Source organism: Chrysochloris asiatica, unplaced genomic scaffold (assembly GCF_000296735.1).
Source record: "Chrysochloris asiatica unplaced genomic scaffold, ChrAsi1.0 scaffold00004, whole genome shotgun sequence".
NCBI classification, from domain to species: domain Eukaryota; kingdom Metazoa; phylum Chordata; class Mammalia; order Afrosoricida; family Chrysochloridae; genus Chrysochloris; species Chrysochloris asiatica.
This window is the reverse complement of record NW_006408522.1, coordinates 22,740,539-22,757,776: the sequence shown is the minus strand read 5'-3', so window position 1 is coordinate 22,757,776 and position 17,238 is coordinate 22,740,539. Positions and strand designations below refer to the sequence as shown.

Genomic DNA, 17,238 nt, shown 5'->3' with positions numbered 1-17,238 from the left:
AGTATGTCCCACTCATCTATTTTGTCTATTTTTGTTTGTGTATTTTTCAAAATGTGTGGCAGTTTGAATAGTCCCTGAAATAGCGCCCTCACGTTCGTCCCTATTTTTTCATTGATGACCCATAATTTTAGGATTCACATTTAGATCTTTAATCCATGTTGAGTTCATTTTTGTATAGGATGTGAGGCAAAGGTCTTGTCTCAGTCTTTTACATATCGCTTTCCAGTTCTGCCAGCACCATTTGTTAAAGAGACTGTCTCTTCCCCATGCAATATGTCTAGGCACTTTGTCGAAAATCATTTGGCTATAAGTGGTTGGGTTAATATCTGGATTCTCGATTGTATTCCATTGATCAATGTCTCTTTTGTTGTACCAGTACCAGGCTGTTTTGACCACCGTAGCCATATAGTAAAGTTTGAAATCGGGGCGTGAGAGACCTCCAACCTTGTTCTTCCTTTTAAGCAGTGTTTTGTTTATCCTAGGTCTCTTTCCTTTCCATATAAAATTACTAATTGTCTTTTCCATCTCTTTGAAGAATGTTGTTGGAATCTGGATTGGGATTGCATTGTACTTTTAAGCAGTGTTTTGCTTATCCTAGGTCTCTTTCCTTTCCATATAAAATTACCAAGTGTCTTTTCCATCTCTTTGAAGAATGTTGTTGGAATCTGGATTGGGATTGCATTGTATGTGTAAATTGCTCTGGGTAGTTCTCAAACTTTTGGTCTCTAGACCCTGCTACACTTTTAGAAATTATCGAGGACCTAAAAGAGCTTTTGTTTATGTGGGTAAAATCTACTAATATTTACTGGGTTAGACAGTAAAGCTGAGAAAATATTAAGTCACTTATAAATTCATTTAAAGATAACTACAATAAAACAATTATATAGTATCTATTTTTATTTTTGGAACCCTGGTGTCACCCAACGTTACACGTTGGGCAGCTAACTGCTACGTCAGTGGTTGGAATCCACCAGCAGTTCTAAGCGAGAAAGATGAGACCTTCTGCTCCTAGAAAGATTTAAATCCTGTGAAACCACATACAGGGTCGCTATGAGGGCATACATTAACATTTTAATGTTTTATAAAAAAAAAAAAAAAATATATATATATATTATATATATATGTAAACTGTTTTACAGTTTTGTAAATCTTCTTTAATGTCAGACTTAACATAGGACAGTCAGATCCTCATGTCTGAGTCTGCATTCAGTCTGTTGCTTTGGGGTTTATATTAGTTTCCTGTGGCTGTCTTGTATTCGTTTCCTGTCATAACAAATTACCACAAATTTGGTGGTTTACAAAAACAGAATTTTATTGTCTCACAGTTCTGGAGACCAGAAATTCAGCATCAGTTTCACTGGCCCCAAGTCAGGGTGTTGGTAGGACTTTAGGGTCTGAAGACCCTGAAGAAGAATCCTTCCAGCTTCTGGTGGCTGACGGTATTCTTTTGCTTGTGGTCCCATTACTTCAATCACAGCTTTCACCTGTACAGGACCTTCTTCTCTTCTGTAAGTTGTGACTAAGCTCTCTCTGCCTTTCTCTTATAAAAATACTTATTAAGACACAGAGCTAGAGGGACTTTTGTAAAGGTACTAGGAAAGCAAGACTTAGTCTCAAGATCTCTTTGGTTCCTTACTGTACCCCCAGTGTCTGACCAAGTTCCTGAGACATATACAATAGACACTCAGTAAATATTCATTGAGTGGATTCTCAGTCTAAAAACTGTAGTTCTATAGCCCTCCTCTGCCTCAAGAAGCCCCTTGAGCTGATCTCATGGGCCCAACTGAGGCCCATCTCCAAGTTTCTCAGAGACAGGGAGCCTAGGAGGCCTCTTGGAGGATGAAAGTATTAATCCCAAGACTTTGCCCATTTTACAATCTGTTTACTGTAAACAGACCATCCATAAGATCTCTGTATTTTACTTCCCCTGTGCAGTCTAACTGGTTTACCTACCTTGAAGGATGACCTTTCCTTGGAGGCACAGAATGCCAGCCCCTTGTTCTGGAACCAAACTACTGAAGATCCACATGTGCACAACATTCCATAATGAGTTTTGTGTGCTACTTCCAGACGCCTTGGTGGTGGAATCCATCTTGAAGAACCTCTGTGGATGCACCCAATTCGCTTGGTCCCTCCTAAATGGGCCATTTCCTGGAAATCCCCACCTATCACTATGAATAAACATGATGCCTTTTTCCCTCCCAAGACCTTTTTATACCCCAGCAATGCCTTTGTTCTGGGAGACAGGAAGTGTTGGAGTAAGCCCTCCCCATCTCTGCTAGCAAGACTTTCTATAATAAACATATGGAAATCTTTCATAGGGTAGAGATGGGGCTAGCACTCCCTGTGATATGATTTTGATCAAGGAGTTTATAGAAGAATCCTGATGAAAAGGGTAAAAATGTAGAACAAAATTTCATGTATTTGCTGACCACATGAGTGTCTTGGATGAAGGACACCAAGACTTCTTTGCCTTGGTTCCTGCTAAAATGCCAGTGGTTTTAGCCAGCATTGCTTTGCCACCATGAATGTAAATATCAACACAGTTGTTTCAGGATAAACTTTGAGATTCAGAAAAAGTCATTAAATGCTTTATTTCAATACTGAGTGGGTTTGTTGCCAAGCATTTACATAAAAGATCTTCAATATTCAATTATGATACCAAATGAATGCAAGTAAAACAAATCCAGTTATGTCTATAATTTTGCCCATGGAAATATTAGTCTACAGGTGAGATGTTCTTTACCTTTGCAACTAAAGTTCTGATTTGACAGTTGCTGCAGCTTTGCAAAGTAGCACTGCCATGATTTCTTTCACTGATTTTTCATCTTGTTGTTTGTTGTTGTTAATTGCTGTTGAGTTGGTTCCACATATAGTGACCCTCTCTAGGGTTTTGAGAGAGGCTGATGTGTTTGAACTCCTGACCTTGTGGTTATCAGTCCAGTGCTTATCGTAATGTACAAGCTCTTATTATTCTCTTGGCTATTGTGTGCTCTTCTTTAGTCAAAGCAGTAAAATAAATTCACCCTGCAAGATGCTTCAATGGGTTTTTCATTTCTAGTTTGAAAAGTGGTAACAAAAGCTCTGATTTTTAAAGAGCTCATCCTGTCTATGTTTAAATGACTCAATTTCATTTTCTTTAAACTTCTAATGATTGGTTTCAAAACTATGCCTCAACTTACTGGTACCATGTTAATATTTGAACATGTTCTATTGAATACGACACAATAAGGTAATTATCAAAACATCTCTAAAGCCAAGGAGGAGCCCTGGTGTGGTCCTTTAGGATAAGCACTGGACTGCTAACCAAAAGGTCGGTGGTTCAAACCCACCAGATGCTCCTTGGAAACGCTATACAGGCTCACCATGTGTCAGAAGTGACTCAAAGGCACTCAACAACAATAAAGCCAAGGGAAAATGAAATATAGCTTTTGTGTTATTTCTTATTTACATTTCAACCATATTTCTCCGTTCCTTTAATCTGAGAAAGCTCTGGTATCACTAGACTTTCCATTATCTTTAGATGTGGAAGGATTGAAAACCTAAGTCTTCTAATTTCTTTGTTTAAGCCAATGAAAAATCTTCCAAAAAAAAAAAATATATATATACACACACTTATATAGACAAGTTTATTTTTAGACTAAAATAGAAAATTCTAAAAAATATATAAAATTGAAATATTTGGGAAACGTTTTCAATACATTGAAAAATATGCTTGAAAAATAAGGCAACAAAGTACACTTTTTTCCTGTTTCTGATTATATACCAGGACAACGTTGAGATTTTGAAAAATCATTTATTGAATGATAATGAGGTTAGAGATTAGAAGATAGTAGAAAACAAATAGTAGAGTCAATTTCTGAAAATGCACATATTTGTAGAAAATTCTAGAAAACAAGAATACAAAAACATCCATTTTACCAGTCTACAGAGGCACCAGACATCATCTATCTTCCAAAAAGTTCCTCTATACACTCCTGATAGAACGAGGATGAAAACGGCAAATAACATTTAGGAGTTAGTATAGTTTTGATTTCGCGAATCTTCTGGAAGGAATCCTCAGGGGTCATCAGATCACATTTTAAGAACCAATGTATCGGATTCCCTTCTAGGTACACGTTGTGGATATAGCAAGGGATAGAATATTTTCTCTTTACCTATTGCGACTCATAGCAACTCTCTAGAACAGAATAGAACTGTTTCATCGGATTTCCAGACTTTATAGGAGGAGAACGGCTAGCAGCCTGACGCTTAACCCACTGAGTCATCAAACCACGGCCTTCGAGTCGAGTCGAGGCTATTTTCTCTCTGGGGAGAGAAACAGTCAAGTAGTGGCAGAGAAGTGTAGTGAGAGAGCGTTGAACAGAGAGGCCAGGGAGGACTGTGTAAGGAAAGTGACCCTGAACCCAAGACCTGCCGTTTAGGCAACTGTCAGTTTTCTCAAAGGCACAGAGAGGGCGGGCTCGATGCAACATCGGCAAGGAGTGACCTGTACGCGGCAAGCTCTGAACCCCGCATGATGAGCTTTGCCCGGCGCCGGCAACGAGCCCACCTCTCGGAGGTGAGAGGGTGGTAACAAGAAGTGGGGCGCAGTGAGGGGTGACCGAATGCGGACATCCCTAAAAAGGGGAATCAAGGAATATGGATTCTTCGGATAGCACTGAGCCGCTAAAAGAAACTCAAAAAGTTGCGCTAGATCCTAGGGCTGCGGTGAAAACCCTAGTGTCTGATTCCTCTACATCCTCTACATCTGCACTAGAGGGTGGTGTTGTTTTAAGTGTTGTCGAGTCGGAACACCCACAGCAACCCAGTACAGGATTTCCGAGGCTGCAAATCTTTACCGAGGAGAAAGCCTCATCGTTTTCCCGCAGAACAGCTGGTAGTTTCCAACAGCTGACCTTAAGGTTCGCAGCCTGATTCGTAACCACTACACTATCTATCAAAGCTCCTTGTTGTTGTTGTTAAGTGCCGTCGAGTCGGTTCCGACCCATAGCGACCCTGTACAGGGTTTCCGAGGGTGTAAATCCTTACGGGAGTAGAAAGCCTCATCTTTCTCCCGCGGAGCGGCTGGTAGTTTCGAACCGCTGACCTTAAGGTTCGCAGCCCGATTCGTAACCACTACGCTACCAGATCAAAGCTCCTAACCAATGGGAATTAGTTAGGGCAAACGACTTTTTCTTCGCGGACTCTTGCGCCCTCCGGCGGCCACTCTGAAGAGCGACATGGAGCGTGTTCACTTGTTCACTTGAGACCCGAATAAAGTTGTTTTCTTCAAACAAACAGGAAGTGCCTACGGAGGCCTGACCGGCGATAAGGGCCGGGCATGAGGCGGCGAGGCAAGTTGGTTCCGTGCGGCAGAGGCGGCGAAAACGGCGATGAGCGACATAGTGGAGAAGACGCTGACGGCGTTGCCGGGACTCTTTCTGCAGAATCAGCTGACTGGTGGGGCCGCGGCAGCCAAGGCCCCCTTCTCTTCGCGGCTGGGTGGCCTCGTCCGCGGCATCACCGCGCTCACCTCCAAGCATGTAGGTGCCCGTCGGGTCTGACCCGAGAGGTCAGGGGCAGCGGAGCGAGGCTCCCACGCAGGGAGGCCCTTGGCCGGGCAGTGAGACCCGGGGGCTTTTTGGGGCCTCTGGGACCGACCCTTTAATCCGAATAAGGGACTACGTGTGTGTTCGTTTGTTCGTGTGAAAGCTTTTCTTTCCTGCCGGGGCTGTCTACAGAGAAGCCGGGTTTCCAGGTCCATAGTTGGCCGACTGACTCATCATTACCCGAGACAGATCTCTAATGTACCTGAACCTCAGTGTGTATTTCAGCATTTACGCGGAAAACGACTAAGTGAGATGTGTGGTATGTGAAAGTGTCAAGTCTGATGAATTGTCAGACGGTAACCTGCAAAGTTTCTCCCGTCAGTTGCTTTCTTCCCTAGTTCCTTCAACTGCTGGTTGTCACACACTCGAACAGATCCAGCCATCTGAACCTCCTACTTGAGCATCTTTCGGGAGGGAGCTTGAGATTCGTAGGCTAGACCAACAAGTTGAACAAAATAAAAAAACACAATTCTCCCAAAATGTAGAATTTGCTGAGTAAGCCAACCTCAGACAGGTGCCGTCCAGTCTGTTCTGACTCTTAGCGGCTGGTGGGTTTGAACTATGGACCTTGCAGTTAGCAGTCCAGTGCTTATCCTACAGCGCTACACCAGGATTCCAGTTGTTACAATAAATAAATCATAGATGTTTTTATCAGAATATTGTGTTTTCACGAAAAGTTTGATGGGTTCCTATTGCACAATTTCTACAGTTTGTTCAGAGCCTTGGTGTGGCGCTGTGGGCTAATGCCTGGACTGCAAAGTCAGTGTGAACGTAAGGTCGGCAGTTCAAGATCACCAGCCGCTCCTTGGAAAACCCTATGGGTTTTCCTGTGGGTCCGAAAAGGAGCTCTGGTAGCGTAGTGGTTACCAGTCGGGCTGCTAATCTCATGGTCAGCAGTTCGAACCTACCACCTGTTGCCTCGGGAGAAAGATGAAGCTTTCTGCTCCTGTAAAGATTTACAGCCTTGGAAACTCTATGCAGGGTCGCTATGAGTCGGAACCGACTCCACGGCACATAACAACAACTACATGGGTCAGAACGGACTTGATGGAACTTCACAACAACGCAGCTGTTTAGTGGCATTGGTTACATTGTCCACAGGGTGTCACGGTTCTCATTGTTTCCAGTCTGGTTATTTTGCTTCCAGTCCTCTGGTTTCCCTGCCTTAGGGCCTTCTCATGTTTGCTTGGGAGTAAATGTTGGCCATTTAGTCTCATACACAGTTGGTGATTTTTCTTAAAGGAGGGCAGTACTCACAGATGTTGTTGTTGTTGTTAGTGCCGTCGAGTCGGTTCCGACCCATAGCGACCCTGTACAGGGTTTCCAAGGGTGTAAATCCTTACGGGAGTAGAAAGCCTCATCTTTCTCCCGCGGAGCGGCTGGTAGTTTCGAACCGCTGACCTTAAGGTTCGCAGCCCGATTCATAACCACTACGCGATGATACTGTTTATTTTATGAGCCGAATCCGTGATTTAACTAAAAGATCACCTCATGGAATAGTTTTTGTTCAAAGTGTAAAGAGTGCCTCAGGTGATAGTCCAGTGAGTCACTATCTTAAAACTCAAAATTGTAGTTCTGCTCCACGTTTTCTCTCATCCTCTCAGGATCCATGTGTTGTGTTCCTGATCAGAATGGTCAGTAGTGGTCGCTGGTGTCAGGCTCAGATGATGTTGTGGTTTGTGTGTACTGCTTGTCTTCAGACTGGTTTCTTGGAGTCTGATTTTGTTCATTTACTCATAGAGACCAATATACCCACTTGTTGCCCATCTACATGATTAGATTCTAAAGCGCCTTGTGGTTCCTCTTTTCATCCACCCACTTTCCTGTCCCTTCTCACTTTTGTCCTTAGGTCAGTGTTGCCCTTTTGATTTTCAATGATTGACCATTCCATATGAGCATACTTTACTAGTGTGATTGTTCTTCTATATACCTATTTACTGCTGGCTGAAAATTGGGCCACCTGGGTGAGTTCCTTTGTAGACCTGAAGTGTGGTTGAGGGCCTTAGTTTCAGACTCCTCCAGGATTTTTCTGACCAGTAAGCTTGGTCGTTTTTTGAAAATAATTTTGGGTTTTGTTCCACATTTTCTGTCACTATCCAGGAACCTCTACTGTAGTCCCTTTCAGAGCCTTTGGTAGTGGTAGCTAGGCCCCATCTCATTCTCCTGGTCTCAGAGCGGTGGAGACTGTTGTCCACATGGTCCATTGGTCCTCCTGGATTCATTGATTCCAAGCCTCTTCAGTTCTTATCACCCTTCTGTCTTCAGAATATGGAGAGACCAATAGCTGCACCTTGTTTTATTGTTAAGTGCTATTGAGTCAGTTTCGACTCAAAGCAGCCACTTGGGAACTTTCAACATCCTAGATGCTACTCACCAAAGTCGGATGTAGAACATTGTCTTTGTGGACTGTGTGTACCAGTTCACCATGGCGTCCCCTCAAACTATGGTCCTGAGCTCCCAGGCCCAGCAACTCATTGCCTTCAGATGTCTGATAATACCTCAGATGTTTTCATTTTCATTTTCCCCACTGTATGCTCCACCACATTCATAGCTGTATTTGCAGGAAACGTAAACGCCCATGTACAAATATTAAATATCCTCTTTCAAATTCTTTTACATTTGTGATTATGCTCCTGGTCTTCCTTCCATACCCATTCGGCCTGTGTCTTTGTCCATGTAGCTACTGTAGAACACTGTTGTACTAAGGTTGTGTATATAACCCTATCTCTATCCCCTTTAGCCCAGGCATACCTCTCTGTGTCTTCATCTGTCTTCATCATTCTCTGCCAACCTCCCTGCTCTATATTGACCTTTCCCTTCATACAAGTTAACATGGGAACTTCCAGAGGTACAAGCCGGATTTGAAAGAGACCGTGGAACGAGGGATATCGTTGCTGATGTCCGATGGATCTTGGCTGAAAGCAGAGAATATCAGAAAGATGTTTACTTGTGCTTTATTGACTATGCAAAGGCTTTCGATTGTGTGGATCATGACAAGCTATGGACAACATTGTGAAGTATGAGTATTCCAGAGTACTCATGAGGAATCTGTACCTGGACCAAGAGGCAGTTGTTTGAACAGAACATGGGAACACTGAATGGTTTAAAATTAAGAAAGGTGTGCAACAAGGTTGTATTATTTCACCAAATTTATTCAACCTGTATGCTGAGCAAATAATCTGAGAAGCTGGGTTCTATGAAGAAAACCATGGCATCAGGATTAGAGGGAGACTCTTTAACAGCCTGCGATATGCAGATGATACAGCCTTGCTTGCTGAAAGTAAAGAGGACTTAAATAATTTACTGATGAAGATCAAAGAGCACAGCCTTCAGTATGGATTACATCTCAATGTAAAGAAAACCAAAATCCTTACTATTGGACCAATAAACAACATTCTTATCAACTTCCGTTGTCAAGGAAGTTGTCAAGGACTTCATTCTTCTTGGATCAACTATCAACACTCATGGAAGCAGCAGTCAAGCAATCAAACGATGTATCCATTAGGCAAATCTGCTGTACAAGACCTTTTTAAAGTGTTGAAGAGCAAAGATGTCAGCTTAAGGACTAAGGTATGCCTGACCCAAGCCATGGTATTTTCAATAACCTCATATGCAGGCAAAAGCTGGACAGTGAATAAGGAAGACCATAGAAGAATTGATGCTTTTGAGTTATGGTGTTGGAAGAGAATACTGAAAGTGCCATGGGCTGCCAAAAGAACCAATAGATCCATTTTAGAAGAAGTGCAGCCAGAGTGCTCCTTAGAGGTTAAAATAGCCAAACTTCGTCTCTCATTCTTGGAACATATTGTCAGGAGGCACCAGTCACTGGAGAAGGATATCATGTTTGGTAAGGTGGAGGGTCAGAGAAAAAGAGGAAGACCACCAATGAGATAGATTGGCCAAGTGGCAATATCGATGGACTCAAGTGTGGCAACAGAAGTGAGGTTGGCTCAGGATCAGGCAGTGTTTCGTTCTGCTGTGCTTAAGGTCACTGTGGGTCGGTACCAACTTGATGGCACCTAACAACAACAACATCCTCTAGCCAGTGTATTACTCTCCCTTCCCTCCCACCCCTGGTAGCCATGAAAGAATGTTTCTTTTAGTGTGAAAACTTTTTTTTTGAGTCTTTATAATAACCACTACGCTATCAGAGCTCCAATATTTGAAGGAGCTCTGATAGCGTAGTGGTTATGTATCGGGCTATGAACCACGCAAGGTCAGCAGTTTGAAACTACCAGCTGTTTCGCGAGAGAAAGATTAGGCTTTCTGTTCTCGTAAAGATTTACAGCCTTGGAAACCCTGTACAGGGTCGCTATGAGTCGGAACCGATTCCACGGCACAAAACCCCACTACGATACAGTATTTTTCCTTTTGTGATTGACTAATTTCACAAAGTATAAACTGACTCCATGGCACTTAACAACAGATTCATCCACGTTAGGAGGTGTTTTGCAGATTCATAGTTATTCTTCAATCAATAGGTTTTAAAATATCAGTTATTGAATATAAATTTAATATGTTATTTTGTTATTATTTTGAAAAAATATATAGCAGAGCACACACAGTTAATTTTCTGCACAAACGATTCAGTGATTTTGATTATATTCTTCAAGTTGTACAACCATTCCCGTTCTCCTGTCCTGAATTTTTCTTTCCCTATTAACATAGATTCCTTGCCCTTAAAGTTCCTGTCTACTCTCTTGAGTTGCTGTTGTAAATTTGATTCCATATAGGTAGTTCTTAAAAGAGCGTCATGCTCAGAGCAGACATTTTCTTTTTTTACTAAATTGGTTTCAGGACATAGATTTCATTTGCATTTTAAAGATTATCTCAGTGCAGCAGTCCATGAGAATTTGCAGTTTTGTTCTGTGCTTCCCCCCTTTGACTAGGATCCTCCTATAGAATCTTTGATCAGTGTGTTCAGTAATGATAGTTGGGCACTATCCAGTTCTGGTCTCATGTCTGAGGAGGTAGTTGGCCTGACTCTTCTTCATCTCTTGGTCCAGGTACAGAGAGACCAGTTGTTAATGCCTTGCATGGCCCCTAAAGCCTTAAGACACTAGGTAGCACTATGCAGTAAAATAAAAAGGTAGAACAGAGACATTTAAGTGTGTTCATATTTTTTTATGGAGCAGGGCTGTGTGTTAGACACAGAGGGATTAGAGTAAAACAAATTCCATTCCCCCAAGGAATTGTCATTCCAGTTTAGGCACAAGACAAGTAGACATATGAGTATTATGCAACAAAAGTGCTACTAGAAAAGAAAAAGTGCACTGGGGCTTAACTTTAAAAATTTTTAATTTAAATAACATGATTTCTTTACTGGAGAGGGGTTTGCTTAACACTCCGTAATCATCAGTTGTGAATTTAATATAGTTTATTTTAGCGATGTATCCTTTGGTAATTTATATGAGGAGTCCTGGTGTGGCTCTGTGGGTTGATATGCTGGCCTGCAAGGCTGTTTGAACTGCAAGGTTGGTGGTTCAGGCTTACTAGGTGCTCCTTGGAAACCCTATACAGGGTCACTATGGTTCAGAACCAATTTGATGACACTTCACAACAACAACAATTTATATGAGGTACTGAACATAATTTGAAGAAAAAAAATGTTTGAAATTGTACATAAAGTACTCAAATGTGACATTATTTTACTGATAGTTCTTGAGTAGCCACTTATTAAATACCTGCTAATTTATGTAGTGGTTACGAATTGGGCTTTGAGCCGCAAGGTCAGCAGTTTGAAACTACCTGCGGTTCCGCGGGAGAAGAAAGATGAGGCAGTCTGCTCCCATAAAGATTTACAGCCTCGGAAACCCTGAACTGACTCCACGGCACACAACAACAACAACAACAATGTAATGTAATTTAAAGATCGGTTTATATTAGCCAACAATGGAGCCAATTTTCCAAGGGAAATACATGTACAAACGTGAAATAAAATGCGAGAATAGACTAAATTCTATTTATTTATCCTTTGGTAATATATATGCGAATAGAAGCGACCACCTTGTGTCTGGATTACTCTTTCTGTCTGTGATGGGAAGTAAGGTAAAGGCCAGTAGATGAAGAAATTCTTTTCAACTCTCCTTCCACCTCCAATGTAACCGTTTTCTGCCAGGTATTCCTTAAGGGGACAATGACTAAAGGAAGGAAAGAGGGATGATAGGTGGTTGTTGTTAAGTGCCATCTAGATAGTTCTGACTCATCGAGATCCAGGTCTGAACCATCAACCATGTGGTTAGCAGTCCAGTGTTTTTCCTGTAGCTCCAAACCAGAACTCTGAATTGTAGGTTAGCCTGGAAATATTTATGTTTCCCAGAGACATTTTGAGGATTGGAGAGAAGATACCTCTAGAAAAATCTTAAATATAATTTTTGTAATTCTGTTTTGCTATAATATTTTTGGGAGTCCTAGTGTGGCGCTGAAGGATCAGCACTAGACTGTGAATCACAAGATCGGCAGTTCAAACTCATTAGCTGCTCCTCGGAAACCCTATAGAGGGTTGCTGTAAGTTGGAACCAACTTGATGATACGTAACAACACAACAACAATAATATTTTTGTGTTTTTAAATTGAAAGTACTATAAATTACGGTTTTCCCATTAAAAGTACTGTTACGGTTTAAAATGGTAATTTAATTACTCAAATATTTTCACCTTTTTAGGAGGAGGAGAAGCTAATTCAGCAGGAACTGAGTAGTCTGAAAGTGACTGTTGCTGCTCCCACTACAACACTGGTAAGTTCGCATCATCAGGGCCAACACACTTCGATCAGTGGGGCTAGACTCAGGGGGATGAGCATGCTGTGCACTGGGCCAAGGCTAGGGTCTGTCAGTTACCATCCTGTTTTTAGGCCTGAATTGATACAGTGTAGGGCTCTAATTGTACTGTTACTTGTTTGGGAATGAAAGTTGGCTGACAAGGTAAATTTTGCTGTAAAATTGAGGATATTGCAACAGCATCTAAATTAAGACCCAGTTGTTTTTAAATTTGGTTCCTTGTAATATAGTTTTTGAAGCAACATCAGCAGCTATTTAGTGAGGGACCACTATGTACAGGCCATTGTAGGGCTGTGCCTAAAGCTAGATTAAGACCCAGGTTTGTTTGTTTTTAAATGTGGTTTCATGTAATCAGATTTTTTCCCAAGCAGTATTCTTCCAGCAGCTATTTGGTGAGTGCTTTCTCTTTGTAAGTCAGTGTGATATGGTACTTTCCTTGCACTTATGACAAATATTAGGGTTGTTACTTTGTGTTGTTGTTGTTAAGTGCCGTCGAGTCGGTTCCGACCCATAGCGACCCTGTACAGGGTTTCCGAGGGTGTAAATCTTTACGGGAGTAGAAAGCCTCATCTTTCTCCCGCGGAGTTACTTTGTGTGAGTACATGAATATGTGTGTGAATAGCACAGTTCCTACTTTGTTGAGTGTTTTTATCAGGAATGGATGTTGGATTTTGTCAGATGCCTTTTCTGCATCAGTCGATATGATCATGTGGTTCTTTTCTTTTTTCTTATTTGTATGGTGGATAACGTTGATCATTTTTCTAATGTTGAACCATCCTTGTATCCCTGATATGAATCCCACTTGATCATGAAGCAGTATATTTTTTATGTGTTGCTGGATTCTGTTGACTAGGATTTTGTTGAGAATTTTTGCATCTATGTTCATGAGGGATATCGGTTTGTAATTTTCTTTCTTAGTGACGTCCTTTAATGTTACGTAAATTGCCCTCACTTTGAAATCATTGTCCCAACCTTTACTTGTAACAAATTCATCACAGTCAACTTCACTTGATGCACATGCAGCTTTTAAATTGTTTAAAAAAAGATTTAAATCTTTCCTTGCACTTTTGTTGTTAACTGCCACTGGGTCATTTCTGACTCATAATGACCCTTTTTATAGGGTTTCAGAGAAGCACCTGGTGGGTTTGAACTGCTGACTTTGTGGTTAGCAGTCCAATACTTATCATTCAGCGTCTTGCACTATATCCCCCAAAACTTGAAAGCACTGCTGCTAGTCGATTCTGACTCAGAGTGACTCTGTACAGGACAGAGTAGGACTGCTCCGTAGGGTTTCCAAGGCTGTCAGTCGTCACAGAAGACGTGCGTCTTTCTTCCGAGCAGTGACTGGTAGGTTTGAAATGCTGGCATTTTGGTTAGCGGTCCAGCATTTACCGCACTATGCCCCCAGGGCTGCTTTTTGCCCTGAAATGCAAGTTTATCTTAAAGACATATTTAAGACAGATCTCATTTATAATGTGGAGACTGTCTGTATATTACAAAATCAGAGTCGGAACTCAGTGGTAGAACTTAACAGCTTAAATTATAACACTTTTACTGCTAACTTTTATTAACTTTTACTGCTTACTATGCCTTTGAGTTATGGTGTTGGAGGAGAATACTAAAAGTGCCATGGACTGCCAAAAGAACCAATAGATCTGTTTTGGAAGAAGTGCAGCCAGGGTGTTCCTTAGAGGCCAAGATGGCCAAACTTTGTCTCTCATACTTTGGACATATTGTCAGGAGGGATCAGTCGCTGGAGAAAGATATCATGTTTGGCAAGATGGAGGGTCAGAGAAAAAGAGGAAGACCCCCAACAAGATGAGTTGGCCAGGTGGCAGCATCGATGGATTCAAGTGTGGCAACAGTAGTGAGCTTGGCCCAGGAACAGGCAGTGTTTTGTTCTGCTGTGCATGGGGTCGCTATGAGTTGGTGCCGACTTGATGGCACCTAACAACAGCAACACCTGCTAACTGATGTAGAAAACCTTTTGAAGAGGGACTTCTTGTATTTTCTTAAGTTGTTTTCTCATTTTCTTAATTAGTAGTCTTAATGAAATGTTAATTAAATAACATTGCTTTAAACAGAAGTGACCTGTATTAAATCATATTCCTCTAAATTTTCCTATCACCTTTTTTTTTTTTTTTTTTAACTCTTTGTATAGAACCAGGGGACTTTGAAAAGTTTGTAAAAAATAGAATTAAAAGATAATGGAATTTTCCACAAATTGTTTGAAGCCCCTTTGTATATAGTTAAACATTATTGTCCTTGCTTTAAGATATTTTATTTTACTCTTTCCTATAGGATCTCTATAGGAAATTTTGGTGTTGCTCTTCAGGATAAGCACTGGACTACTAAACACAAGGTCAGCAGTTCAAACCAACCAGCTGCTCCTCAGAAACCCTATTCAGGGTCATTATGAGTTGGAACCAGTTCAACGACACTTAACAACAATAACATAAAATCTCTTAGAATTTCTAGTTTACATTGTAAATATAGAAAGACTCATCTCAAAAAAAAAAAAAAAAAAAAAAACCCAAAAATTCTAAAACTATTTGACTCGTTGTGCCATTAATAAAATCATGCCCCTCAATTTATAATTTTGAAAGTTGTTAAAAAAGAATGCTTGTAAAGTAAACTTGATTATTGTATTGTTGTTAGGTGCCGTTAAGTCAATTCTGACCCACAGCAACCCTGTACAGAGTTTCCAAGGAGCAGCTGGTGAGCTTGAACCGCTGACTTTGCAGTTCAAACAGCTTTGCATTTTGGCTCATTAACCCACAGCGCCACACCAGGACTCTACTTATTATGTGTTGTTGTTGTTGTTAAGTGTGGTTGAGTGGATTCCAACCCACAGTGACACTGTATAGGGTTTCCAAGGAGCAGCTGGTGAGCTTGAACCACCAACCTTGCAGTTCAAATGACTTTGCAGTCTGACGCATTAGCTCACAGCGCCACATGAATAAAGTCTTTGTTTTTAAATGTGAAAAATGTTTCTGTTGCAGAAATTATCATCAATTTAGGTGAATTTTGTGTATATTTTCATTTTACACAGTATTTCAGAACAGTGTGGCACATTTTAGAGCTAAGAAAAAGCGCCATGGGTGAAATTTTGTCTCAGCACCATGTGTCTAACATAATAACTAAATTTTATAGCAGGGCACATAGAATTAAAAGCTGTTGTTGTTGTGAAGTGCCATCCAGTCAGTTCTGACCCACAGTGACCCTGTGTAGGGTGTCCGAGGAGCAGCTGGTGAGATTGAACCGCCGACCTTGCAGTTCAAATGGCTTTGCAGTCTGGTGCATTAACCCACAGCGCCACATTGTTGTTAAGTACCGTGGAGTCAGTTCTGACTCATAGTGACCCTGCACAGGGTTTCCAAGGCTGCAAATCTTTACGGGAGCAGAAAGCCTCATCTTTCTCCCACAGAACAGCTGGTAGTTTCGAACTGCTGACCTTGAGGTTAGCAACCCAATTTATAACGAATGCACTGGACTGCAGGTAGGTTTGAACTACAAGGTCGGCAGTTCAAACCCACTAGCCACTTTTTGGAAACCCAATACAGGGTCGTAGTGAATCAGAACTGACTCTATGGCACTTAACAACAGAAACAGTTGAATAATTTTATAGTGCTGTCACTAACAGAATAACTACCAGTGAACCAGTTATCTCAAATTAATGCTGTTAGTAATTCAGTTTGGGAGTAACTAGTATACAGTATATAAGCTCTGGTACCAGATGATTATATGTTATGTTCAGTAGATCATATGTTATCTTCTTAATCCTTTAAAGGATTCCTCTATTAGATGATGACCACCTCCCAAAACATTCTATTTATTTACATAGTTACCGCATATTGTTGCTTTTTTAGAAAATGATGAAGGAATGTATGGTGAGACTTATATATTGTGAAATGCTCGGATATGATGCTTCCTTTGGCTATATACATGCAATCAAGTTGGCACAACAAGGAAATCTCCTAGAAAAGAGAGTAGGTATGTATGTGTTTTATGACTTTCATATTTCACTGTTGTCTTTAGAGTTCAGACTGTCATATAGAATGAATGAGGTAGTCATATAGCATGTTTTTAGAATGTATGTATTATAATTTTCAAAGCTTTAAAGCAGTACTTCAGAATTTCAAAGTCTATGAATGAAATCAGTTTTCCTAACTCATAGCATCTTAGCACTATGCAGAAGATGAAAAATCACCTGGCCTTGTGATGATGGGTACATAACTACTTGTGAAAACTCATTGAGTTACAAAAGAGGGTGAATTTTATTGAAAGTAAGTAATACTTTTAACAGAAAAGTATTACTTACATATAATAAAAAGTCAGAAATGTTTAAAAATAGAATGAAGCTGGAATAATTTCAAATATTTTATTCTCAGTTTCATACAAGTTAGCTATGAGGATTAGAAGTTTATTTTTCAAAAATTTTAGTCCTTGTAATCATATCAGCCTTTGGACTGTTATGAAAAATCCTTTCAAGGAATTAAATATATTTTATAGATTCAGCATTACATAGAATTCCAAAAGGAAGCACTTTAGAAAAGGAAAGGACCAGAACGTATTCTTTATTGAAAGCCAGGAATTGATAGTGTTATGTTGTCAAGCATTCTTCCAAAAAGTGTATTAATCTGTGTTGTAATATGATGGGGTGGGATGAAAGATATCTTGGTAAAGATTCTAAGACATATGCACATATTCTTGTACTTATTGAATCTTCACACTACCCAAAATACTCCCCTGTCTTCTTCTTCTTGGCTACCACTGGAGATAGCCGCTGACTTATGGCAACCCCAAATGCAACACCATTGGAGATAGCCGCTGACTTATGGCAACCCCAAATGCAACACCATTGGAGAT

At 40.7% G+C, this 17,238-nt stretch overlaps 1 protein-coding gene across 1 annotated transcript in view; it reads left to right on the top strand.

The window, feature by feature from the left end:
• Nucleotides 1–5,277: 5,277 nt before the first annotated feature.
• The window catches only part of AP4E1 (adaptor-related protein complex 4, epsilon 1 subunit), a 94,334-nt gene continuing 82,373 nt past the window's right edge, over nt 5,278–17,238 (top strand). The window contains exons 1-3 of the mRNA XM_006831651.1: nt 5,278–5,525; nt 12,256–12,327; nt 16,239–16,362. Of these exons, the coding sequence (XP_006831714.1) occupies nt 5,376–5,525; nt 12,256–12,327; nt 16,239–16,362 (346 nt within the window). The 5' untranslated portion in view covers nt 5,278–5,375. The remainder of the gene's footprint in view (nt 5,526–12,255; nt 12,328–16,238; nt 16,363–17,238) is intronic.